General features: G+C 41.6%; 1 protein-coding gene across 4 annotated transcripts in view; it reads right to left on the bottom strand.

The window, feature by feature from the left end:
• Positions 1 to 144: 144 nt before the first annotated feature.
• The window catches only part of LOC138201476 (mitogen-activated protein kinase kinase kinase kinase 4-like), a 109660-nt gene continuing 82722 nt past the window's right edge, over positions 145 to 27082 (bottom strand). The window contains exons 16-32 of one of the 4 annotated variants that reach the window (XM_069155007.1): positions 25977 to 26132; positions 21828 to 22127; positions 20067 to 20176; positions 17632 to 17792; positions 17351 to 17448; positions 16396 to 16574; positions 16105 to 16222; positions 15197 to 15547; positions 13874 to 13988; positions 11525 to 11692; positions 10757 to 10900; positions 8292 to 8426; positions 7315 to 7415; positions 7068 to 7217; positions 5349 to 5508; positions 4328 to 4467; positions 145 to 3459 (exon numbers count right to left, since the gene is read on the bottom strand). In XM_069155007.1, coding sequence (XP_069011108.1) covers positions 3376 to 3459; positions 4328 to 4467; positions 5349 to 5508; positions 7068 to 7217; positions 7315 to 7415; positions 8292 to 8426; positions 10757 to 10900; positions 11525 to 11692; positions 13874 to 13988; positions 15197 to 15547; positions 16105 to 16222; positions 16396 to 16574; positions 17351 to 17448; positions 17632 to 17792; positions 20067 to 20176; positions 21828 to 22127; positions 25977 to 26132 — 2670 coding nt within the window. In that variant the 3' untranslated portion in view covers positions 145 to 3375. The remainder of the gene's footprint in view (positions 3460 to 4327; positions 4468 to 5348; positions 5509 to 7067; positions 7218 to 7314; positions 7416 to 8291; positions 8427 to 10756; positions 10901 to 11524; positions 11693 to 13873; positions 13989 to 15196; positions 15548 to 16104; positions 16223 to 16395; positions 16575 to 17350; positions 17449 to 17631; positions 17793 to 20066; positions 20177 to 21827; positions 22128 to 25976; positions 26133 to 27082) is intronic. The other 3 variants (XM_069155004.1, XM_069155005.1, XM_069155006.1) reach the window with 3 other exon arrangements.

Here is a 27082-nt window from a genome sequence, read left to right as displayed (position 1 = left end):
ACGTCAAATCTGTTGAAATCGAGCAAATTGTGCAGCTGACGTGTGAATGTTTCAGTTCGCCAACGTGTGTTACAAAATGGCTCTTTTCGACATGTTTGCACGTGTTTGAGAAACTAATCTCAACAAAGACAAGTGGAGAAACTATTCTTTTAAAATTACTTTTAAAGTTTATTCAAAGAAAAAAAAAAAACCTTCAGGAAAATACATAACTTCCTGTCATACACAGAGAGGACATAAGTTAGAGTAGCATGGCAGAAACAGCAGAGGAAAAAACACATCGCCTCAAATCCAAGCCTGCAGGGAACGTTACTGCAATGTTTCCATGGAGAAGCAGCGTTAACGTGAATACCTGAAATGAACAACACGCGTGTTCTTTATTGTTTCGTAAGTAAGTTAGTTAATGGAGTTGGGGAGATGACCAAAAAAAAAAAGAAAAAAAAAAAGAAAGGGCTCAAAAAGCAGAAACAGAATTAAAGAACCAAGATGTATATGCATTAAACATAAATACCGTGATGCACATTAGTGTAACAAAACATTGCTTCTGTAAACATTTTCTCCACCTAAGGTGAGTGTAATAATATTAAACCACCGCAGTCGCATATTTACGTGTACATAGACTTACAGAAACTATTGTTAAGCTTCTCAACTATCTCTAAAACTTAAGAATACACAATGCTTCAAGTGATTTTTTTTTAAATTTTTTTTTTTAAAGGATTTCCAAGTAGTGGTTTTTCATAACAATAGGTTTACACTTTTTAAATGCTGCCTTCTTGGCACTTTTTCCAACACGAGTCGGCGTGCGACTGCTTTTTCTCATCGGATAGCTCATCCTTTACTCTGCCCATTAAGAATATCAATAATAACCACAATTTTTTTTTTTTTTTTTTTTTTCATGAAGTCAATACAGCTACTCATCAAGGCCTTGATGCAATAAGAGACACACACTGGGTACTACTGCACACACAGACCTCGAACAACAGCATTGGGGTCCAAAACGGCTTCTCCGTACGGGGGGAGCGAAGAGTTCGTGACGGGAACCAGCAGTGACCTTTTCACATGTGGAAGCACTGCTCACGTGTTTTGTTGTTGTTGTTGGTAACGTCAGGGGTGGGAAAGAACACACCCAAGGTAAACTTGACCCGACGAAGACGTGTTTGGACATGAGCACAGATTGGACTCTACCTTTGCCTCCCTTTGTTTGACTGATGTGCAATCTTGGGAGAGTTGCTGTAAAAATGGGGTGGAATATCCAGCTCGGCCTGAAGGAGATCAACGCTGCAGGTCGCTGCTCAGTCTTTCACAGATACAGACAACTTTAAAAAAAAGAAAAAAAAGAAAAAAAAGAGCTGGAGCAGGAAATGGGGCGAGGTTAGAGGGCACAAAATAGAGAAAACAATTCCTTCCCCCCAAAAAAAGTGGGTTTCCGTCTTGAGTTTCGTCACAAACAGCTGAGTGAGGAAAAGCTCTGCTCCGTGTTGCCTGTTTTTAGGACACTTCATCGCAGTAAAATCCAGAGTCTGAGTGTTGAGTTGAAAAGGTTTATGTCCCAACATATGCAAGCAGGACTCTCAGGATGCCAGAAAACATTACTCAGCCCTGACACACTGATTCTCACAGCTGCGGAAAAAGGTTGCAAAAAAAAAAAAAATACAGATTTGAAATATATCTACACCCGACGTAGAGGCTCTGCTGTTGCAGCTTTAGTTATCTTAACTCCAAAAATCGACATCTAGGATTGATCACTTGTGACAAGATACAAAGCAAAAAGAAAAAAAACAAACATCTCATGCCTTGGACCACCACACAGTAATAAGTCGTTCTACATTCTTGACACTTAGTGCATTGCATTCATACAAATGATATAAATGAAAGGTGAAATGAGTTGGAAAATACAAACAAATGGAAGATAGAAATCCGCCTTTTGTACTGAATCAAACCTGCTGACCATGCGTTTACCTCTCTGCCACGTAAATCAGTAACACTGGACTGTCCAACTGCACACACACATACTAAACTTTCTCCTCTACTTTTTCACTCCATCTTTGTTTTTCTCGTAATATCTGACTATTCACAGCAGTTCAAGTTTCTCAAGTCGAGAGGTTTTTCAGCGACCGCCCCACCCGAGTTGTCATGTTTGACCGTGTGTAGGGCGGCTTGAAACATGACAAATGACAATATCCGGAAGCTTAAATGCATTTTATTGTACATAGACACCTTTGTTTTATTTTATTTAAATTTTTTTTTAAATTTTTGGATCACACCCACATCACTTTCTTCTTTGACAAACACACCTCACACATCTGTGGTTTTAGAGTAAAAGCAAGCAAACTGTGGACTGTGGGTGGATGTGCGGAAATGTTAAAAAACAAGGTAAAAGACATGTTGAACTCCACATAGTTACACTTATCTTCAAGGAATAATAATAATAATAATAATAGTAATGATTCAAAAAAATACTATTCTGAAATCCATCTGCTTCCCTTTCTCTCTCGGCAATCCCCTCATATTTTAAAGCACCTGTCCGAAACACTTTTCAACCACACACGCCCTCCTTTTAGGTCAATCAGACTTACAGTAAAACCTTAAATATTAAGTCCCTTCGCTTGTCGCCTCGACGAGTCCCTCCGGCTGTTGTTGTTGTTGTTTTTTTTTTCGTTTGTTTGTTTTTTGTTTTTTTTTACAATTAACCCCCGGTTAGTGTCTAACCAGCAGTAATTGGACCAAACAGAAGTACATTTACACACACTACTGTAGCATCAATACAACGGACTCCGACCCCAGCGGCCCCACACTCATGAGAAAGGGCGGCGGGTGGAAACGTGGGGCACAGGGGAACTCCCTTACAAGAGGCAGACCTGCAGAAGGTAGTAGCAGTAGTAGTAATAAGAGCAGTAGCAGTACTAATAGTTAGAAGACCTCAAGCTTACTGACCAGCCCAGGAGCACGGAAATGATGCAGAGGTACAAAAATCAATCCCATCGCAACCTGATGAGCACCGAGGAAATTGAGGGGAAACTAAAAGCTGTTTGCCCTCTTTTACGTGTATTCACATTTAATTTATTTCTACTTCCTTTCATGTATTAACCATTGATTTCATTTTGTACGCGTGTCGTCACTTAAGGTGTTCCGGGGAGGGACGACGGCTTGACCGACTGTGTCGCAGGCGGGCCCGGAGCTCGGTCGCAGCGAGGCTGCGGCTCCAGAGGGCGGCCGAAGGCGCCGACTGCCCCAAAAGGGCTGGTTGCTTGTGGTGTTTGTTCTCTTTTGGTTGTCTGTGGGCTGACAAGACATCAATGGTGGGTTCTGAGATCCAGTGTTAGCGAGGGTGGAGGACAATGAGGAGAAGGAGGAGAAAGAGGGCGAGGGTGTGGACCTCTACCAGCTGAGCAGGTTGCTTCGGCCCAGAGTCATGAAGTACACCTGGCTGGAGCCTCCAGACCGTACTGAGGCGAAAAACACCTGAGGAGGACACAAAGATAAAAGCTCAGTAAAATCGGACTAAAAACAGTTTTGTAAATAAATTTTTTTAAAAAAACAAGCAATCGATTAGCCAACTAACTGTCTAAGAAGGGAAATCCTTAAATGATTCTTGAAAGTCATTCTGATATGTTACTCATCAAGGCTCACATCATTTCCCGTATAAGTTGTCCCAGCTAAAGAACCACAAAGAGGAAAAAAATAAAAAAATCTCTATAATTCTCTACTTCTCGATTGTCCAAGCAGGAAGATAAAGTGGGGAAAAGAGAGAAGAGAAACTGTCTCAGTTTGAAAAGTTCCTTCCACAGCAGACTGAAAGTGACTTTGGGAGACCTCAGGGAGTTTCAGTTACACCTGCCATGCTCTGTGTGGAAGTAAGTTTTGGATGGTCAATAAGCCCTATCAGAAATAAATCTTGACGGTTTATTTATTTAATTTGTAATGTTACAGCAAAAACATACAAAAATAAATGGCTTGAGAATTTGAAACCTCCAAGCACTCCAATTGTGTCCATTTGACAAAGGGCAGTTTGTTTGTTTAACCTGTTTCAGTAACTTTTAAGGCTCGTGCCGTACAGATTGATGAGTTGATATTATTTCTAAAACCAGAAACTGCAATTTCCATCAGCTGACTTTGCTGCGAGCTGTTGAAAGAGGTCACATGCTTTCTGTTCTAAAACAACCCACTCAGAAGCTGAGTCACAGCTCAACTTGAGCCAGCTGATGGTTTCATCTGAGACAGGACAGTTCACACTGCTGAAACATTTCCTCGCAGCGTTTTGTTTCGTCACAAATCTTTGGTCCGAACTGAGCTTTACAGATCAGCTCAGGAGTCGACGTGAAGGTCTCACCTTGTCATTTCTTTCACAGAGGAACTTGAGTCTCTGGGCTCTCTTGTGCATGAAGACGCCGTCCAGATGGCCGGTTTCCACCGAGCGGATCTCAATGGCCTTCTCCCCCCAACCCATGATCTGATTGGAGCGAATGTAGGCTGGAGAGAAGTATATTCAATTATGTTCATATTTAAGGGCCGCCAAAAGGTTTAAAGTCGGGCTCCGACTACACGATAATATTCGTCTTTCATTAGGCTATGAAAGTGCCTTTAATTCTTGCCGTGTCTTTGTGTTAACTCAATCAGTATGTGGGTGGTGCTAGTGGCCCTTTGCTCTGCTCAACGTAGTATATGTCAAACTTGGAAGGTTAAAAAAAAAAAAATATATATATATATATATATATATATATATATATATATATATATATAAAAATCGGACATGCAAGACTTTTCGTCTGGGTGTTGTGTGGTGTCCCGGATGTCGCATCGCTGTTCTTCAATAATGTCACACTACAAGGTCTGTTTGTCGTTCCCATCGTTCATATTTGGGCCCGACACTGGGAATTTGATGGCAACGACGAAATGATTTCAAAATTGTGCTGAATCTGTGTAGTCTGATCTTTAGATTCCGGTGATCTGATTACAATGACACTGAACCAACAACACTCTTACAGATTGTCTTTACACCTTTCAAGTATGTACAAATGTGGTTGCCTGTGTTTCCTCTGCAGCTACAGGACAAGAGATGCAAGTAAAACACAATAGATGTGTGCAAATAGTTAGATAATGATTAATTATTGATTGGCTAATCATCATGAAAAATGTTATCCAAATATATTACCTAGCAAATAGGGTGAATGATCGTCTTGCACATTTTGGAAGGTAACAAACATAATGAAAAGTATTACAAATCCTTTTATGTGTAAGAGTGGGTGAAAGTATATATTACTTCATTTAAGGGATTGTAAGGCACAAAAGATGGGCACCACTGATCTGTATAAATACATGAAGAAAAAGGGTAAGAAGCGTGGGTGACTTACCCACTGAGGTGGGCATCTCCCCCCACTGCAGCACCACGTCCTTGGTGATGCGTCCGTAGGTGTTGACGTAAACACCTTCGTCCTCGTAGCACACCAGCAGTTCAATGCCGTCAGTGTTGGGCAAGATGATGATAGCGTGAGATTGGATATTGGTCTGAATCTGGAGAGGAACAACACAACCGACACGGTCACTTCCTTTGAGACCATTTTATGTGATTCGACTTCGCTGCACGATTCGGGATTAAATGAGCATCAGGATTTTTTTTTTTGCTTAGAATTGAGATCACCATTTTCATTTACAACTGTGATATTGTGATATTGTGATATTGTGATACAGGTACGATGTTCTTCTGACTTCTGCCAACCCGGCAAGAATTACATTCCCCCCACGAGTGTGAATTTCAGACATTTTATAATGATATAACTGGGGAGGTATTTCCCCTGCAGCTACAATCAGTTCTGCTGGAAAATACATGCACCCCCATGGCACTCAAAACTTGACACTTCAAATCCAAGTTTGATGGAAATCAAATGGTTTTATCAGCGCAATTTATCACTGATGAAACCAACAAAGAAGATGACAAAGTTTTTAAACAGCAGGCCTACTACTTTGCCAAATTATTACAATGTCTGGTAAATGTTCCTTGTCCCGCAAGGTGCATGCAATTCTCAGCAGGCAGAAGTCAGCATGACATCCTTACTGACAGTTTCTGCTGCTCTGCATCACGTGGTGTAAGGGTTTGTTGTTGGTGGTGGTTGAGAAAGAGAGTAGGAGTGTTTGTTTTAATGCAGCTGATGTCCCGAATGAAAATGCAGCAAATTCGTTGGCATTTAGTCATGAGATTCGAAGTCAGACCATCCTAAGTCACAACAGTGTTGTGACATGAATAGTTACCTGAGCCAGCTGCAGTTTACTCAACTGTGGTAACTCCAGGCAGCTGACATACGCAGCTATCACTTATGTTTCATTTGAATTTGAAGTATCCTTTGTGTTCACATTGTAATCAGTCAGTTTCCACAAAGTCAACATTTTATGTCATACGGCCCTGACTGAACCCACCAAACAAGTACCCACCTGTTGAAACATCACAAGTGAAATATTCATGATACAACACGTATTTCCGACCCAGCGATCTGATTGGTCGACTGAACATTTGGAACGTGCTCAAATCAGCTCAACAGCTCAACCTGCTCATCACTCCTATCACTCCTATCACTGCTATCACTCATATCACTCATATCACTCCTATCACTCCTATCACTGCTATCACTCATATCACTCATATCACTCCTATCACTCCTATCACTGCTATCACTCATATCACTCCTATCACTCCTATCACTCCTATCACTCCTATCACTGCTATCACTCATATCACTCCTATCACTCCTATCACTCCTATCACTCCTATCACTCTTATCACTCATATCACTCTTATCACTCCGCCTCCTCAATGGGAATATAGAATTGGAATTGAATTTCATATAATATGCAATATAATGCTGTTTTTACTTGTTAGAGGTCTATTAAATGTGACCCATTGGGCAAAATCGGGTCTCTTTTGGTCCTTATTTGTTGCTCTGAGCAAAAAGTTTTATTTTTATTATACATTTTGATTACATATTTTATTTAGTTGGTAACTTCTTGTATTATCAAGATATTACATAATTGACACACACAGCCAACATGCATGTGAGAATATGAATCTGTGATCTTACGTGTGTAGGCAGGTAGATGTCGTAGACAGCCCCGGAGTCGACATCCACGGCGTGAAAGCCTGAGCATGAGCCATAGATGACCTTTAACCTCTGACCTTCCTCCACGGTCAGGTCAACCAACAGGGGCTTGTGTACCAGGTCACCAAAAGACTGAAGCACACAGATCAGAAATTTTAGTTGTTTTTTTTTATCATTAACAACAAAAGGTAACATCACACTAACGTGCTAAACCAGTCGATTTATTCACCTTGAAGGCCATGAACTTGTGGTAGGGCTTTGGTGCCCAAGCGTAGACCTCCACGGAGTTCTTCAGAGCCAGAACCAAAAATTTGATCCTCTCATATTTCACTGGGGGAATAAAAATCAACACAAAAGAGCACCGTTGTCATCAGGATAGAAAACCTTTAGAATATTATAAATGTATCTTAGATTTCTTCATTGCTCCTTCTTGATACAACCTCAGTATGAGATGACTGATGATGAAGGTAAATGTATACTGTTCAGCCTTTTTTGACCTCCACTTAAATGCATATTGTTTTAGCTATTTCTGTTCAATATTTGCATTGAGTAAAATTAAACCAAGAGTTCCACAGCTTGTATTTCAAACACTGATTATGTCTTTGGAAAGTCCTGTACTTTCCACCAGTGTTACTACAAGAAATGAATTGGCGGGTATGAACGACAGGAAATGGATGTCACGATTGGCCGCTCGGAACGAGGGACAGGGGTTTCCAACAGGAAGTACCAGTCTTTGCTCAGGGGCACTAAAACCACCGAGGACATTCTGAGTTTTAGACAGGACGGTGTCGTTACATGCCCACTCTAATGTCCTTACTGCATTATTACGTCATCAAGGGCTTTCCTTCCATCATTTATCAAGGCATGCTTATCCTGAGTTTTTTTTAAGTTTAGAAACCTGAAGTCACACATTTCAATCCAGATTTGGTTTGATTTAGATCTGCAAGGATTAATATCAAAGCAGGGATCAAAAATATAGTGATATGTAGACTCCCATAGATCCCATTGCAGGTATGGGTAGAAATTCAAGTGCCGACCAAATGCTTATCTTCACCTTTACCACGCCAACCCATGACCTACACCCAAACTTTAATAATCTTAATCTAAACACACCCAGTGACATATCGACATAGACTTAACCATGTCTGTTTACCTTTATGGGGAAATCCCTAATAATTCTATATAACCTGTGAAAGTATTACCTACCGACTTTGTAGTGTACGCAGCCCTCCAGGTCTCCTACGGTGGTCCAACCCTGTTTCTTCTCCACCTCAGGGTCATTGTGCAGGATCTTGTTCCGCAGCCAGGACAGGTAGTACACACGGAGCTTGTTCTTCTTGCCTGCCAGTGAACGAGGAATACAAAGAGAAGAGAGGAGGAGAGGTTACTTTTTGTTTTCTTTACTCCAAAATTCACATGTACTGGATATCTACATTTCTTTACTATTTGCTGTCTTATTCTCTAAAACTCAAAAATAAAGCTAAGTTATCTTCTAAAATCTACATTCACTACACTGCCGGCTTTGCATTTGTCCATTTGACAGCCTAACCTGCATGTCGTTAAAGAGTGTGTGGGCGCCTTTAAAGACCACAAGCCAAATTGTGTTGGTCAAACAGTGAAGTTGTTCTTTACACTTAAATGAGCTTTAACCTCATCAGACTCCTTAGAAAATATCCTTAAAAGCCATTTATTCAATTCAATTCGATTTTATTTATATAGCGCCAAATCACAACACAGGTTATTTCATGGCACTTAACACAAGTCGTTACAGCAAGACTTTACAACATTATAAAGAGAAACCCAACAATTCAACAAGTCCCACATAAGCGAGGAGGGAAAAAAAACTCCTCTTTAAGGGAGAAAAACCTCCAACAGAGGGAAGAAAAAACTCCCTCTTAACAGGAAGAAACCTCCGACAGAACCAGGATCAGAGGTGGGCGGCCATCTGCCTCGACCGGTTGGGGAGAGAGGAGAGCAGAGAGAGAAAAGGACAGCAGAGAGATACAAGAGAAGAACTTTATAATGTCTTTATTGGCTGCTGAGATTTTTCCTAAGATATAATTCAAACCTGCAATGATTCTCAACTTTTAATTTAACATAATTGTAGGTGACTGCATTCTTTACTGCTGCAATGATCAGCCCACAACTAAGACATTTCCTATCCTAGAAGATCCTGTGATGGGATTTTTCCTGCTCTGATCTGTGTGACTGCAGTGTTTTGCAACATCGCAGGAAACAGTAGGTCAAGTTGGGACAAAGAAATATGCAAAGAGACCTTGTGTGTGCAGATGTAGAGAGAAAGACAATGAAGATGGCTTAATTAAGATCCCTTCTTGCTGTGTGTGTTCCAAACTGAGAGAAAAGCTGCTGTGCATAAAGTCTTCTGAGAAAAATTAAGTGCACGGTCAAATTAAAAAAAAAAATCAAGCAAGGACCGGACTATAAACAGATCATACCTTATTATACAGAATAACTTTCGGTCTGTGCAGCTGTTTCTAACAGCCTGTCCCTGCCGACTGTTTTCACTAATGCCATTTAAGACGTTAAGCAGCAGATAAAATTGACACACCATGTTTCTTGCGCAAGTCTTCTGTTTATACTGTCTCAAAGTAATCAGTAATCTGATTACATAAGATGAGATGCCATGAGGATGTGGTCTCATTAGAAAGAACTTTTCCCGACATACATCTGCCTGTGACGTGTATATTTACATGTCGAAAATACAAACGAGTTTCGGAGACGGAAATTGTCACGTCAGCAACTCCTTCCATCCATCATGGAAAGCTTGAGTGTGTGTCAGCGTTACATAGAATACACACACATGACGTGGTCTCACCCAGCGGAGCTTTGCTCAACATCCGCTTCGCTTTAAAATATCTGTTGTGACACATCTGAGAGCAATCCTTCTGTATGCACGTGTGTGTGTTTGTGTGTGTGTGTGTGTGTGTGTGTGTGTGTGTGTGTGTGTGTGTGTGTGTGCGTGCGTGTGTGTGTGTGTGTGTGTGTGTGTGTGCGTGACATTGAGAAAGAGGAAGATCATGGATGCGCTGTCAATCAGAAATATACAAGGAGAAATATCACAACTCAACAGTCTGTGTGCAAAAATTTGAATGAAGCAATAAAGAGACATTTTGTCTGAGACAGCACAAGACAGGAAAAGACGTAGACAAGACAAAACACACTGGTAAATACACACACACACACACACACACACACACACACACACACACACACACACACACACACAGTGGACAGTCCACTACGAGCTGACACAGCAGGATAAACCGGAGTGAACTTTCAGTCTCCTAATTAAGTTAAACTACTTTATCGAAATTTACAGTGTGTGGTGTGTGTGTGTGTGTGTGTGTGTGTGTGTGTGTGTGTGGACATGTGTGGACGTGTTTGTCCACCTAAATCTATGCACAAGTATCTGCACGCATGGTTCAGTTTCTATTTGTGTTCATTCTAACTGTAATGGTGTCTGTGTGTGTGTGTACAACTTATGTGAGCTTACATGATTGTTTTAGTCCATCTCATCGATCCCTTCTTCATCCCAGTAGGACTCATTTGGCTGCCTGTAATAGTAAATTGCTCTTGTGCTGTGTGTGTGTGTGTGTGTGTGTGTGTGTGTGTGTGTGTGTGTGTGTGTGTGTGTGTGTGTGTGTGTTCACCTGAAATAGTGACCAGGACATTGAGCCCCTCCAGGACATCCATCTGCTGGAAGCGCCGCCGGTTGATCAGAGGGTAAACTTTCCCTTGACCGCTGCGATCCAACAGCATCAGGCCGCTCTCTGTTCCCACCAACAGGTTCACTCCTACACACACACACACACACACACACACACACACACACACACACACACACACACACACACACACACATGTATAGATTTATATTAAGGAGAACCAACACCTCTGACCTGAACTTCAAATAGCATGCAGTGTGATCAGACATATGATATATGCAGTTTTCTCTGGGCTTTGCTGCCACCTTGTGGTGAAGACTGTTATGGCTAAAACATCTGGAAAAACTGGCTTTTTTGATTTACATTGAAAATAATAGTTACAAATTGTTTAATATTTTAAGAAAGGCCATAACATATGAATGTTAGACCTACAGAGAAATATAGTAGCCTTAAATATCAATAGCATCAAAGCATTTTGCCGACATAACTCCTAAACCAATGAGATTGTGGTTGATTGGACATGTGACCTAAATTATACACTTATGGTACTGCTCTTATTGCTTGTGTTCCTATAAATTTAAACCATGTTGCCTCCACACACTGCCAGTTCTCACACGGCAGCACTCAGTCTGACAGTAATCGTTTCCCTCTTTTGTTAATGGTCATGTCAGAATTAACAGGCAGCCCATTTACTTGTGTGAAATTACGGTCACAAGTTTTTTGTTTCTGAAAGATGTGTGCCTTCATTCTTACCCCAGAGTGCAGCACACAGGATCTCAGAGTTGAATCGCTTCTTGTATTTGCGGATCTCTGGCGTGTCACTCTGCGGGCGAGTGTTGACAGGGTTGACGTTGACCACGGAGCCCTTTCGAGACGGGTCGGCTCTCAGCGCCTCTGCCAGCCGGGCATCATTCGCGTAGCCTAATAGGTCAAAGGGAAGGGCTTAGGTAGGATGGTGTAGGATGTAGAGTTTAACGGGCAGGGTGAGGGTCAGTCAAAGGATTTATTGTTATGACATTACTTGAAATTGAAAACTGGGAAAGTTGCTTAATAATGATGTCATTTTTTTTTTTTTTTTTTTATATATATTTAACCATCATCCATGAAATAATTGCAGCAATTGATCTACTCTCATCTGAAAACAGGGGTTCAGTGAAGTTCATAGACAATTGTCCAACTAAATTTCATTAATGTTACAACAGTGTTTGTAAGACACTTAGTTCAGAGCCACAGCTTTTCTCGTGTTAAATCATTTACATAACAAACCTCTGCAGTCATGGCATCACAGAATTTGAAGGTGTCTGTGTTCAAAAGTGGAGCGCTGTTTCTCTGCCTCTTAAATGGTTAAATATTGTTGTTGAATCTGGAATTTAAACATCTGTAGGACAATCTAAACTCATCAAATCAGTGATTAAATGCCAACTGAACAATCCAGTGCACTTGAGGGGTCAGCGGCTGGTCACCAGCTGCATCAGGTGAGGTAATGCAGAGTAAAGCAGAGTCCTTCACATTCAGCCTGGTGACGGAGGGACGAGGACGATGGGAACACGAGGACCGTCCTGATAACAAAGCTTTGTTTGGAAGCAGTGGCAGCGGACGGACTCTGTGACCTCGGGGAGGAGCGGAGTCCACGCTAACAAACTGATTTTGGTTTGGTTTTCTCTCCTTAAGAGTTCACACGCTCAGGCTCTTTACTCCTCGAGGAGCAGGAACCTGGTTTGGATTTTTGTGTTCATTGGCCCCAACATCAAAGTATTTGTTAAAGTTTGCAGCAGTGATCGTTGGTGATTGGTGAGATACAAGAGTAATGAGAATTGTTTTAATGTGATGTGATAAAAAAAACTAAAAAAAAAACTAAAAAAAAACTTGTCTTTGACCTCTTCAGTCAAAACTGAAGCAGTTGCATTGATCCAGAAGATCTTAAACCGTTCTCAGCGTAGTGCACTGAAGGTTTGTAGATTTCACATCAGTTGAACTAGACCAGGATTGGCTTTTTAAACCTTTTGTGATGTCACAAAACCTGCCTGTAGACCCCATTCCTTAAAATGTTTTAATTTAATTTCCTTCCTTCAGCAGATCGAAGTTCAAACAGCCTGCTAGTTTTAAACTCTTCATATTTATATCATTCTGCACGATGAAACTCAAACACTGAACTGACGGCGGACTTTAAAGAGTTTAACAAAAGATCTTAGAGTCATGTCAATTTTTTAATCTAATCAGCTTTCGTTTGTCTTCATTAATATTACAAATATAGGTTAAAAAAAAAAAAAAAAAAAAAAAAAAAGTAATCCAAAAGACAATATTAGTATCCGAGGGTTATTTCATGTGCTTTTGTAAAACATCAGAGGTCAAACAACTCATCCATCCATCAAGTGGTGCACTGGTGTGCAGACCTGTTGATTGTCACTGGTGTCTCTCATTAAACTTTCAGTCTCAGGTCTCAATCATAGTGAAACAATTTCATAATCATAATCCAAGGTCAGGCTTGATCTCCTTGTAGCAGTTCACGAAGTCAGAGTGGCGCTTTCGAATTTGTCTTCGTGGATTCTCACAGGGGTCGTTGCCCTCTGAACGGCGGAGAAATCCCAGAGCAGTCCCGTTATTTATCTGTACTCCAGTTCAGGGACTTTCAGCGTTGCACTGAGTTTGAAACTTTAGCTCTTGTCAGCACTGAACTCATTTACTTTAATCTCCTTTACCAGAGAGGAAACATATCTTCAAAGTTACATTTATTCTAAACGAGTCCAACAATCAGACCCTCTCTTTGGATTCTTCCTCTACCTGCAAAATGTTTAGTTTGAGTCACATCAATGAATTTAAGGCATGACTCACAAATTTTACTCAACTTATACTTCACTGCAAATGTGGTAGATTTTTATGATCCCTGTGTCATTCTGATGGAAGTGTATTTTAACCCCACCTCGCCAGGTATATTAGCCTCTGCCAGCGTTTCTCTAGACTTTGATTAAAGTTAGAAACAAATGAGTTTATTGTAAAAAAAAAAAAAAAAAAAAGAAGAAGAAAGAAGGACAGTTGGTGTGCGGAGAACTAATGCCACCATCTGACTCAGAACTTTAAGTTATAAAACTAGAAGAGACCTACCAACATTGTTGAGGGCGCTGCCGGTGGATGGAGAGACTTGGAGGAGGCGCGGGTCGATGAACGGCGTGAAGGAGGAAGAGGACTTGTGTTTCTGCATGTTGTTACTAGACTGGCTCTACAGAGAGACAGAATACGATTTAATGGAGACAGAAGATCACAACTCTGACTGTTATTTTTGAAAACAGCTCAGACAAAATGTGATAATAAACAACTTAAGAAGACAGTGCAGTCAAACAAACAGGCAAACTAAGCTACTTCAGTATGTGTCGCATGCAACGAACATTCAGTGATATCAGGGTAAAATTATAGATACTGAAGAAAAAGGCAAAAACAATGACGGGTAAAGAAAACAACATATGAACGTTCTTGACAAGAAAAACAAGACAAAATGGGAACAATGTAATTAAAGAAAGCATTTCCATGGGAAACGTACTTGCTGTTGCTCTCTTAACTGCCCTGTGAGCTATGATTTATTGTCTGGGGAATATGTGAGAATATGACTCGTTTGCTAAAAAAGGCAACATCAAGGATTAGAAATGAGATTTAAATGTTCGGGGGGAATGCTTGTAAAACCACAGTTAGCCTTAGAGGACAGAAAAAGGCTCCACGCAGGAGGTAAAAGATCTGTTTAAATCATAAATACAAAACACACTGAGGGGCGATGAGACTGCAGCTGTAAATCTTTCCACTAAAAAAATATTATTCACCTACAGTATTTGCACTCTAAACCCAAGTACTAAACGTTTATACGATAAACTTAACAGGATATTTACAGGGAAGAAAACTATTAAAAATGGATTTGCGTTGGCTTTCAATGCTATTCTATTGATATATATATAAATATATATATATATATCAGGCCTCCATCAACACCACCGTCTCTCTGCCAGCAGAGAAAAAAAACAATAAATTGTGAGGAGGCCTTAGAGAGCCACAGTGCCAGTGGTGGCCAGTAGAGGGCAACCTAGCCAATCCAGGACATTAAAAATAGATGCAGGAAGAAATCATCATGGTCAAACAATCATGTGGAAAAAAAAAACAATCTGAGCAAACTTTTACTTGCTTCTAAATGATTTAAATCTCCAGGATTTGTTTTCATTTATTTTGGCTGCTGTTTGGAGAAGCTGTGAACTTAAACATTTGTTCCTCTACTGCCTTCAAAAACATGCCCACGCTGGGCGCTGAGCTGCACTAAGGCTTACTCTGTTTTTCCCATTCATGAAAGACCAGGAGGATTTCTACCTCTCTTTGCTCCTCCTGTTTAAGATCACACGAGAAACGACACCCTTTATCGGGTGTCCGTTTCGGGACTGGGAGACATACCTCTACCAGGATGGCGAGCTTGTCCAGGGGAATCTGAGGGGACAGAGTGGAGGGACTGGCAAGGCTGGAGGAGGAGGAGGGGGAGTTGGATGCAGAGGAGGAAGGGGAGGAATGGTGGCTCTGCTGGATCAGGTCTGGGAGGTGGTGGATGCGACCGGCAAAGCCGTTCCTGTCCGAGTGCTGTGTGGGGTGATGGTGGTGATGGTGATGATGGTGGTGGGGGCTGGGGGTGTGGTGGACAAGACCCGGGCCTGATGGCGAGCCGGGGCTCGGGGCAAAGCCTGCGAGCAGGCCAGGGGTCTGAGTTTGGCCCGGGCCGGGGCCCGTACGCTTTCTGTTGTCACCTGCACTCTGGAAGTAGAAAGAGGGGTACACAACTTTGGGTCTAGATGCGTTCCTGATGAGCTCAGGGGAAGGGAAGGTGTGAGCTAGAGCAAAGGGCAAACTAGAGTGGCAACTCTACAGGTGGAAAGAAAACTCCTGTTAGCAGTCAATTACATGGTTAGATAATAATCTAACTCACTTTGTGGTGTTTATTGGGACTATATATATGATTGTCTGTGGTGTGCATTGGGGCTAACTGCTAATGGAGATTTGTCATCTCGATCAATCAAATAACTTCAAAATCCAAATGCCCTGAATGGATGGAAATAATTCACAAACCTGAGAAAAAATGTAAATAAATTCCCATTATTGAATTTGGTCTGTATATGTGTGATTAAAATCTGCGAGCTTTTCTCCTCAATTTACAGCTACTTTATTAACAAAAGAACATGGTCAACACAACATACAAACAAAATGGAGAAACACTGGGTATAAACAAACAAAATACACACTAATGGGAAAAACTGGGCCAAAAATATGAGGGAAATGATCGGTGTCTGTTTTTGTTTTTTTTCACCCAGTACCTGTCTGACAATCAGTGTGCTGTCTTTGCAGGGCGTCGAGCCCGCATCGCTCTCGCCTTCATCGTGAACGATCATGGTTTTCACCGACTCCGTCTCTCCATTGCTCAACCTGGAAGACCTGCAGGGGAGAAGAGGCAATCAACACCAACATATTTACCCGTCCACGGGTAATACAAAGTGTGTTTTCAGTCTGAGGTAAACTTGTGTGTGTGTGTGTGTGTGTGTGTGTGTGTGTGTGTGTGTGTGTGTGTGTGTGTGTGTGTGTGTGTGTGTGTGTGTGTGTGTACGTACACAGCTCTGGAGTCCTCCGGGCCTGAAGTCGACTCTTCCCCTGCCTCCTGGTCCACCTCCTCATCATCATCTTCATCGGTGGTGTCTGAATCTTCGCTGGAGGATGAGTAGTCTGTCACCTTATTTGGGGGACGAACGTCATCCACTGCACGCAGTTCCTTGGCCAGAGCCGTCAGGTCCTACAGGTCGGGAGGTGAAAGGGAAAACCTGGGTCAAAGGTCATTTCAGCTCTTTCAATTCAGCATTTCTCCCTCTGTTGGGAGTTCTGTCCATTCCTCATCGCTGCATTTTATATGCGAGTCATTAGCCATAAGATGTTTTCTTTAGTAAAGCAGGAAACAGAAGGCTGCAGGAGAGGAAGAGTGGTTAGAGACGAACGTCAGCCAATGAGAAGCTCACATGAGAGCAGCGAAGCCAAAAGATAAAGCGGAGGAGAGAGATGATCGTACAGCTGATGCTCGTCAAGCTACTGTAGGAAAGGTTAGTAGATTAACTCTGCTAATGAGACGATTTATCAGAGCTGCAAAGATGAAAAATTATAACAACGCAGAAGAAAAAGTAAGTTGTTTGTTAAGGTTAGAGAAGGTGTGAGTTAAAATGGCTGCCGCCCAGGCAGAGAGACCAGTGGAGAGAAAACAAAGAAGTGCAGAAAACCCATCAGCCAGTGAGCTCAGTCCAAAGAGAAAACAGCCATTTCAACCCGTCTGATCACAGCTCCCTATTGGCTGGCCAGCAGATCACATGACACAATTTTAGAGGAGTTAAATGTCATTCATTTTTTTACCATTGTAAAAGAAAAAAGTTTAAAAAAAAAAAAAATCCCCCAAATTGTCACACACTCAAAAACTAAAAGCAGCACACCATCATGTAATTATCACCACACACACACAGTTCTGGATCTAAATCTGTCGCAGCTACGGAGCTACTGGCTAGTCCGCTTTGAGTCAACTCTCACCGCTGGTCTGCTCGGCCTGACCAAGTCCCTCCTCTCCTCTGGTTTTTTTCCAGCATTCTCGGGACGCTGGAGGGGCGAACCCTCCGATTTGGAGGAGGCTGAAGGAGGTGGAGGCGATAAGGTCAGTTTACACTAAGAAAAAGTATATTGTTGGAAAAAAATCTAAGTGTGATTTTATGTGTTTGTGTAGCATAACTGTACTTTAAGGTGATGTTTCAGTTATATTATTCACCTCCTACATGTTTCTAAGTGCTCATTGGTTAAAGTGTGTGTGGACTCACAGCGGGCCCTGAACCGCTCTCCAGAGCCGCAGTGAGAACCGGGCTGAGAGCTGGAGTTACTGGAGCTGCTGGAGGAACTGGAGCCTCCGCTGCCGCTATTACTGGTCGGCCTGGGAACCAGTTTCTCCACTCGTTCCCACAGCAGCCGAGGCTCCGCTGCACTGCAGAGGCAACAGACAGCAGAGTCAAGAAAGTGAGCCAAACTATCGGAGACGGCAACTTTTAAATGCAGTGGTTGCTGCAGGAGCTGCACTGTGGGATTTGATTTGGAAACACCAGGTAGCTTTTATAATCTGACACAGAAAATGTATTGAAATTAAATAAATGGGGAGAAAGGGCAAAGAGCTGCTGATCAAAACACAGGAAAATGTCAACCGGAATGAACTGCTGCTATTACGAGAAGGTTTTCATTACTGATTTGGTTTTAGGTTTTTTTATTCCATATAAATTAATGTAAATTCCTCATTTGTTTCTGGATAGAGTAAAACAAAATGAATGCTTTTAAGTGCATAGAAATCAAAATGAAGGAATATACTACGAAATTAGTTTTGTGCTAAAAGCATTAAAGACAGTTTTGAGATCAAATTTCTCGCAATTGCAATAGAATCAAGCAGACTTGAGAGTTGTGCTGATGAAACCGACCTCTTTATTGTGTCACAAACATTTTCAGCATTTCAATAGAAAAGATCAATATAACCTCCATGTAGCTCAACACACGGCCCTCTTCTGTTGGAGGAGGAAATTCTGTGTCTACAGCAAACAGCAAACAGCAGTGATGTCACCTATTAGTTTGTGAACGGCTGTTATGAAGCCTTCGTGCTTGTTCGGAGCGGTTTGGAGTCGGAAATGACCATATTTGGACCAGCTGGTTGGGAGCGAGCGGTGGATCTGACTCGATCTGATTGGAAACCCGACAATACTACGTGCCACCCACCAAAAGCCATAACCAGACTGCACCACAGACCTGTCAATCAAACAGATACGCCCCCCCCAAAACAGCTCTTTTTTTGGCTTATTTTCTAATTAATAACGGGATTATTTTCAGATGGACCGCCAGAAAACTAATAAGAAGGAGCAACTTAAGCGAACAACACCGAAATAACTCGTGGAACTTTTATGGGAGTAGTTGAATAGGAGTCTTTGGAGCCGGAGGCTCTTTGGAGCCGGAGGCTCTTTGGAGCCATCTAGTGGCACTCGGTGGTATTTCAGTTTAAGGCACTTCCACATCAGCCTCATTTTTCAGACCTAGAAACTACGTCCACTTTTATATACAGTCAATGGTCTACAGCCATGCTCTGTCAAACCCAATAATATAAACTCTTGTCTCCTTCATCAGCGTAGGTCCCATAAAGTCCAACTCAACTTGCAGATACAAGTTTTTGACTTGCAACCAAAGAAGACTGACTCGGTCAAAACTGTTTGTGACATTTCATGAGCACAATTCTCAAGTCTGTGACCAAAACCACAAAACTGAGGGAAAATTTGTTTTGCAATCCAAATAATTTTATTCTCAGTTCATATATTTTTTTTATTGCAGACTTTATTTTCGATTGCATTGTGATAAATTTGCTCTCAACACTGTTTTATGTTTGCATAAAAATAAAAACTATCTTCATACATATGGGTAAAACATCCCATTCATAGCTACTATAAACTACAGTAGGAATGAGCGGAAAACTATCGTGTGGTTATAAGTATTTATCTGAATATTAAAACCTAATTATTGCTCTCAAGTTACCATAAGATTACAGTGAAAGTCAATGATGACAAGTGCAAATGTGCTAAATGAGAAGTGCTACAAAGGCCACAGAGGATAAGTTCTAGACATTTAAAAAATGTAGTTCCTGAGGCTTATAGAAGGAGGGAGAAGACACAGAGAATCTATTGAAAAGGCTTGTGGTTTGGAAATAGAAAACTGCATGTATTCACACACAAGTAAAGAAGTAGAGACAACAAGGTTAGACAGCTCACACTATTACATAAACCCACCCACACAACTCCATAGACAAAGAGTGGAGCAGCACAGACAGTGAAGACACTGAGTGCACTGAATGATGTCAGATCCATCTCCAAAAAAATTCAAATATTAATGAATTTACATATTCACACAAATATAGTACGAGATTTCTACACTTTTTTTATTTCAAATATGACTCGTATCTATAATCCATATTACACCTTTCCTATGCCATTCTCAGGACCGCTTATATTTTGATTACGTGTACGTTTTCAAACCACAAGACGTATTAGATGTGGTATTTTTACTTGAAGAGAGGAGACTTTTTAATTATGGAAAGATTAGAAAAAAAGGGACGGGAAAGTATTGACTATAAGTGCGATGACAAAAACAGAAGACTGCCAGAAGGCTGCTATTGTGATGCACACACACACACAAAAACAGACTAATACAATCCAGAGGGGTTATGATGGTTTACCTGGCAGCGTTGCGGTGCACAGCGTGACTGCTGTGTGGGGTGTTGCCGTGGTGATGAGGCGAGTCTCGCCTTGACAACACTGGGGACCTTGAGGTAGTCCTGACAGGAACCTTTTATGATAAACACAGTGACCAGCTTACACACACACACTCTGTAAGCATGAGTGTCCTTCAGACAACAGCAAATACACAAAATCCAACATCACAGCAGCCCCAACTGGTCCCATTGTCATCCACAGGAGTACAGAGCTGTACTACAACACACCAAGATAACGCAGCCAATTAATCCATATGAGTCTAATGTCTGATAGTGTGAAAGTTAACTGTGTTCATAACACTTTGAAATCTGTTTAACTGTGTATTCACTTTACTGTCATGTTGCTCATGAGCCGTTCAGCTCTACTACGCTCTTACCAAACCTGCAGACCAAGACAACGTGGTACTTCTTTCAAGTACATACATTTTAAAACCCACTCACGCACCACAAAACAATGTTCTGGACAGGCGCCGCCCCACCAACTAAACCCCTCATCTCGCCACTGCCACACCCGGGGCACCATTGTAAAACTAAACTGGCACACCAGTAGCTCAGACACGTTTTCCCGTAACTAGTCACATGATGTAAATTCAGAGAAGCCATTGGAGAACATTTGGTAGCATCCAAAGCGCAGAACAACACAGCCATGCAGGACAGACTTTCCAGACATTATTTTGATTTGTTTAGAAAGTTTGCAACAAAATGGAAACAATATGGACTGATGTTATTGAAAGGTCAGATCTTCCTCAGTTGCCTTCTCCTGTATTTCAAGACTGGAATGAGCTCTTGTGAGGTCTGCCATTGTTTACCTGATGCTTCAGAGAGATGTTTACATTGTATTGTGAGAATTAAGCCTGACAGGGTTGTGATCTGGCTTGGCAGCACTTCTGTTTATGACTGAAGGTTTATTTTTCTGGTGGCCAGCTAACTTTGGCTCTGTGGACTCAATTCAGATTTTTCGGACTCTTTGGATTCTGACTAGCCGCATATGTGGGCAGTGCCAAATAGCTACCCTGTCTGTCCTATACTTAGCTATAGCGTCTAACACCCTACACATCCTGATGGGAATGAATCCTTTGCTTATGTTTCCCTTCTTGTTCAGTTATTTTTATGTCTTTTTGCAGTCGTACAGTAAAAGTGTGGTGAGGGAGGAAAAAGCAACATGAGACAACTTGTCCTTGTGTTCAGCATTGTCTCAGTACCCACAGCTGAGTTATAAAGAGGTCGCAGACTGATTGTTGCGGTTCATTAACAGCAAGACAACTGTCCTTGTGCCAATACTGACTCACATCACGCAGAGTGACGTCAACTTCCTCTTTGTCAGGATACTCTGAGTGTCAAAAAGGGAACAGATTCCCCAAAAATATCTGATTTCCTCACAGTTCGACATTGAGGGTTGTTTTTGTGGAAAGAAGTGATTTAAAGCTGCCAACCAACCACATTTATTTATGCTAATTTAATGTGGATTTAATGAAATCTTCTAGAAATTCTCTATTCACTTTTTTTTTTCGTTACCACAAGAACAGAAAAGCCAACAGAAGATGAATTATTGATGTTGCATAAATACTCAGGCAGCGGGTGGGAGACTGTTAAAGTAATGGATTGAACAGTTTAAACTCTTGGGATTCAGAGCTGTTGTCCCATTTAGCCTGTTAACAGGAAATTGTGTCAAGTTTCTAACTGCTGCTACCAGGCTACACTGGGGGGCCTTGTTCCTATCCTTACCCTGGGCGGGACCTCCTCTGAAAGGGCCGGTTCATGGGGCCTGGGCTGGGAATGTGGTTTTGGGTCAGTGCGTGCAGGCGTTGATGATGATGATGAGGAGGATGGTGATGATGATGATGGTGGAGGGTGATGGTGTTGGTAGGATTCATGGCTGTTGTGAAGGTTGAGATTTTCAAAGCTAGGGGCGAGCGGCTCGCTGAAGGAGTGCGAGTGCGACACAACAGGTGGGGCGGAAGGGGAGGAGTTTGACGAGGCCACGCTGCTGCTGCTGCTCTTTAAAGCAGCCAGATGGGAACGGACCTTCCAGACAACAAAAACACAACACATCGTGGAGCACAGGTCAGTCTGCATGCAGTGCACTCGAACAAGGACAGGGCTTCAGGGTGTCTTTAGGGGTTGTAAGATTGAAGCTTTACAGACGTTGAGCTTTGGCATTTTTAGATTTGAAATACAGAGCTTTGTTTTGTTCGAGTTTTGAATTTTTTAAAGTTAGCTTTTTGTTGGAAAGTGATGATATCAAGCAAGAATTGTCCTTTCACCAGTGCATAATACACCCGTCGGTCAACGAGGTGACACCGTGTCAATGTCATGTTTTGCCTCACTTAGCTGTAAAAAGCTACATATATGAAGAGGGTTGTAGAAAAAGGTCATGGAGGCCATGCGACTAAGTACATGGGATGATTATGTCCAAGGAGGGTGGAGGTCAGGGATAGTTAAATGGGTCACACACAGGACTTTTAGTTAGATGACCGTTGTTCGAGTCTGTGAGACTTCTTTAAGTTGTGGTCATAACTTAAACATATTTAATTTAATGCTAAATGCTTACATGGCCCTTACTAATGTAAAATGACTTATTTTTAACCCCAAATATGATCTTTTCCTAAACTTAACAATACTTTTTTGGGTGCCCAAACCTAAGGCACCATACTTTTTACGCCTGTACGAGGCAAAAGGTGACGTTAACACAGTGTCATCTAGTGGACAGACAGCTGTATTACATGCAGTGCTGTAATATCGGATTGCTTTCACCGGATGCATTTCAAATGAACTTTGAAACTTATTTTGCAATGAAAGGCCTTAATTAACAATCACAGCTTTCCATGCTCTCAGGAATCAGTTCTCGTTTATTAGAGATCAACTTGTGCAACCTTAGTTTTTTTTTATAGAATGGCGAGCTGTTACATTGGGGCTGCCATTTCCCTCCTGTTAGCTGACATGCTTCTTCTAAAAGGTTTTGCTGTATATTCATAATTTCAGCCCTGCAGTTGGAATGGATAGAAATTTAGAGACTATAATTAAATGCTAGACTTATTACAGAGCTCTTCAGCAGAAGGAAGAAGACACGTATTTAATCTCTTTCAGGGTATTTAACCTTTTGCTACTGCAGCCTTCACATTAAATTGGTGGCATTAAATTCAGCCTGTCTGTAAGGGACACACAGTCCGTTGGTAATAAGTGTCGAGAGCTCTTCTGATTTATAATCTAGGCACGGTGTCAGGAACCATTTAAAACCTGACACACTAAATGACAACCTGCTAGAATGTAGAACGATTAGAGCTCCAAAATACAAGAACCGAGATTAAGAACCACTGCTGGACTTTACTGATCAGCTCAACACCACAGATTTCAGCTGTACATTTGTCTCCGTGAAATCCGCTGCAGCAGTGTGTTTAGAGATGAAACCTAAAGATACGTTATTCTGAGTGACACACGGTTAAATGATAAAGCTCCAAATCCTTGCAGAACCCCTAAAGAACCCAAGTTTTTAGAGTGCAACAGGAGGAGAGAAGGAACACTCAAAATAAAAGTAGATGTATACCTGCTGTTACGCAGGCTGCACCTTTTTGAAGAGCAGAATACAAGTTTTTATCCCAAACAAAAGTTGAATTAATTGATTTTAAAAAAAAAAAGGGCAGCCTTAATATCCAAGGGTATCGTATCATGCTTTTGATTTCTGAAAGTGAAACAAAAAAAGACATGGACAACAAAATACACATGCAGGCAGCGAATGGAGGGATGAATCTCAACGGATCCTGAAGCTAATACGAAGTCACGGTCTTATTGTTGAATGTTTCACATCCACTGTAATGATCTCTTTACTGTATGTCAGAGCTTCCTTAATGTTTTCTGCCACCTCAGCAAAATCAGGTTACATTTATTAAAATCAATAATAAGACTGGGAAGTCATTTAAAACTTTCCCCACACAATTTGAGCAAATCACTTTTTTTTCTTTTTTTTTTTTTTGTATAAGCTGGGTGAAATATTTGTTTTGAATTGAAACTTTTCAAATGTAATTTTTACCTTCAATTTAGTCTCTCACTTGGTTTTACCCATGTCACATTTAAACCAAAATTTCACCAGTTTTAGGCCTCATGAGAACTAAACTGCACCAAGCAAGAAGATGAATTGTATTCACAAAGCATTAAAACCGTCCGGCATGCAAACATGCATAGAAAAGCCTGCACACATTAATGGTTGGGGCTCAAACGCATGTGATTTTAGGGTGGACACTGACGTCCACATCCCGTCTTTCACCTTAAATCCAAACACAGTCCTCCTCTGATTTTAACTCGTTTTAATCCTTTAAACTTCAACAGACTTCAACCACAGAGATGTCTGAGCAGTTTAAGTTAATGTCAGATGTTTTACAATATACTGACATAACATATTTTGTCATTTAGATATAAGCTATATTGAAGTATTTATTAAAATCCAGTTTCCCGGCTTGTTTTATGGTCTGGAAAATGTTATAATGGCGAATACTCCATGACTGGAGCTTCTTGGAAATTCAGATTTTGATTTCATTACCTCTAATCATACAACTTCAAGTACCTCTGTACAGGCTGAAGTATGTGCATGTAACAGTGTTTAAACACAACACCACATCTGACTCTCTGCTAATGAGAGAAAACTGATTAATCCATTTCTAACATTATGGATTAATAACACTCCAGTGAATTACATCATCACCCCCACCCCCCATTTTACCCAGTTACAGCATCATTTCTGTATAATTTCATCAGTGTGACATATTCAAAACAGATTGACTTCAATGGACTGTGATTATTCATGCTTAGTGGGTTCAATCCTTCGCTGGGAAAGTGACTAATTCTGACTGAGTCATCCCGCTGCAGATCTGCGTGCCCATGAATTATGGATGTTTTTCATCAGCAGCACACAATGAGGAGGTACAGTATGTTGAGCAGAGACGCACAAACCCCCAACACACCGCCAGACACACACACACACACACACACACACACACACACACACAGGGAGATAACCGCAATAATTATTACACATTTAGTAAAAGTACTTTTGCATAACTTTACAAGAGGGAGGACAGCTTGTCAATCAAAGAGTTAATAATGGAAGAGGGTTGGAACCATTTCATTTCCATTGCCACTAAAAATATTTCTTGTGAACAACCACTGGCTTTGTGTTGTCATAACAAAACTGGTCTGTCCGAAAATAAAATAATCTGCTGTAAACTTGTAGATTTAATGCAGTTTTGCAATTTAGTTAGCTAAAATGAGGGACTTCAAATTGAAGTGATGACAACCCAGAGGCTGAAAGGAGTCGAGAAACTCAGCAGCTGATTGTTGGATCCAGTATCCAGATGAAACAACCTACAAGAGTTCAGCTAAACATTCAATCCAGGAGGGAAAAACATCACAGAAAAACAACACAACTAGTCAAAGCAGCACTAACAGACCTGTCACACCAAAGAGCAAAGATTCAAGTATTTTTCAAATCACCTGAAAAGGGGAAACTTGTGTTAAGAAAGAGAGTAGAAAAGTGAAAGTGAGTCCGTGCAGTTTCAGTAGAGCTTGATCGCTATTTGTTGGATCAAAATATGGCATATCATGTGACTCCAAGTATGTTTACTTTTTGTGTTTAAGAACGTACGAGTCTCACAATCTATTCCCACAGTTGTGGACCTGATTTAAGTTGAGAACATCAGCGTTAGTGCCTCGATCGGCCTGTTAAGCTACAACACAGCGAACTCCTGCAAGAGAAAAAGCCCCTGTGGATTGTAACGAACGACAAGTAACCCTCAGTACACCAACTCAAGATGACTCTGCCTCTGTGCGACAGCTGTGAATGTGAAGAAGATGGAACAGTTTCTGGTTTGAGGTTCTCGTTACCTGCGGTTCCACGGGCCGGTGCATGGCAGGCGCCTCAGATGCCGAGTTCCCGTTGGGGTACGAAGACTCGGAGCGTGGCGGCACCGGCGGCTGCTGTGGTTTGGTCTGAGCGGACTGAGGAGAACCCTGGATGTTCTTCCTGTATCGCTCATCAGCCTGAGGAGGACACACACACACACACACACACACACACACACACACACACACACACACACACACACACACACAGATCAGCATTAGTGGTGGTTAGAGAACACAGGTCAGCGTGTGTCAGTAAGGACAGAAGCCATTTTTCAGACGTTTTGTTAGTTTGCCCCCACATGTGCACTAGCAGTAGTACGAGCACATCAGAGAGTCGTCTGCTGAAACAGGCACAGCAGCAGGAGCCACAAGGCACCTCCTCAAGGGCAGCAGTGTTATTGTCGCCACAGTATTCCCACATCCCTGCTAGAAGGACAACAGCACCATGGCCAGCAAAGACGTGAGAACAGGAAGGTTAGGACACACAGCGTGGTCCAGGATTCACAGCAGAGACTGACGCTTCGTCCTCTGGGTTCTACAGAATTCATCTTAATGCAGTCGAAATGTTCATTGAAGAAAAGAGAAAATTTGCTTTTCAAAGTTCATCCTGACTATTTCTTTTTATTTTTTTCAGTCAATGTTGCCCCTTTCCAAGAACTTTCCAAGTACAAAGTTATCATTACTGACAAGCTATGATAATAAGACCCGTTATTAGACCAGGATTATCCTTTCAATATGTCTGACGCTCTGCTGCTATCGGCCAACTGAACTTTACAGCTGCTGTTGGGTGTTCATCCTCCAACATGGCTGCCAGAGTGTGTTTGGAATCTCCATGCTGTGATCCAAATGGTGTACTTGTGCGCTAACGTTCACTATTTTTGAGTGCATGAGTGCGTTCACACTGTCAAGTACAGAAACATGCAGTGCACTGCAAGCACCAGGAAGATGCACAGAAAACGGTCCAAAAAAATAAGTGTGAAATGCTGGACAAAACTGCCGCCATCTTGGCTCCATAGAGGAAGGGGCGGGGCCATCGGCGTAAACAATTTTCAATTTAAGGAGGAAGCTGCAGGTGTTCCTGAAAC

The sequence above is a fragment of the Embiotoca jacksoni genome, unplaced genomic scaffold, assembly GCF_022577435.1.
Source record: "Embiotoca jacksoni isolate LCO1_2020_lvr unplaced genomic scaffold, fEmbJac1.0.p SCAF_2, whole genome shotgun sequence".
Lineage (NCBI taxonomy): Eukaryota > Metazoa > Chordata > Actinopteri > Embiotocidae > Embiotoca > Embiotoca jacksoni.
Note: the sequence above shows the minus strand (reverse complement) of the source record. Positions and strands in the feature narration are given on the sequence as shown.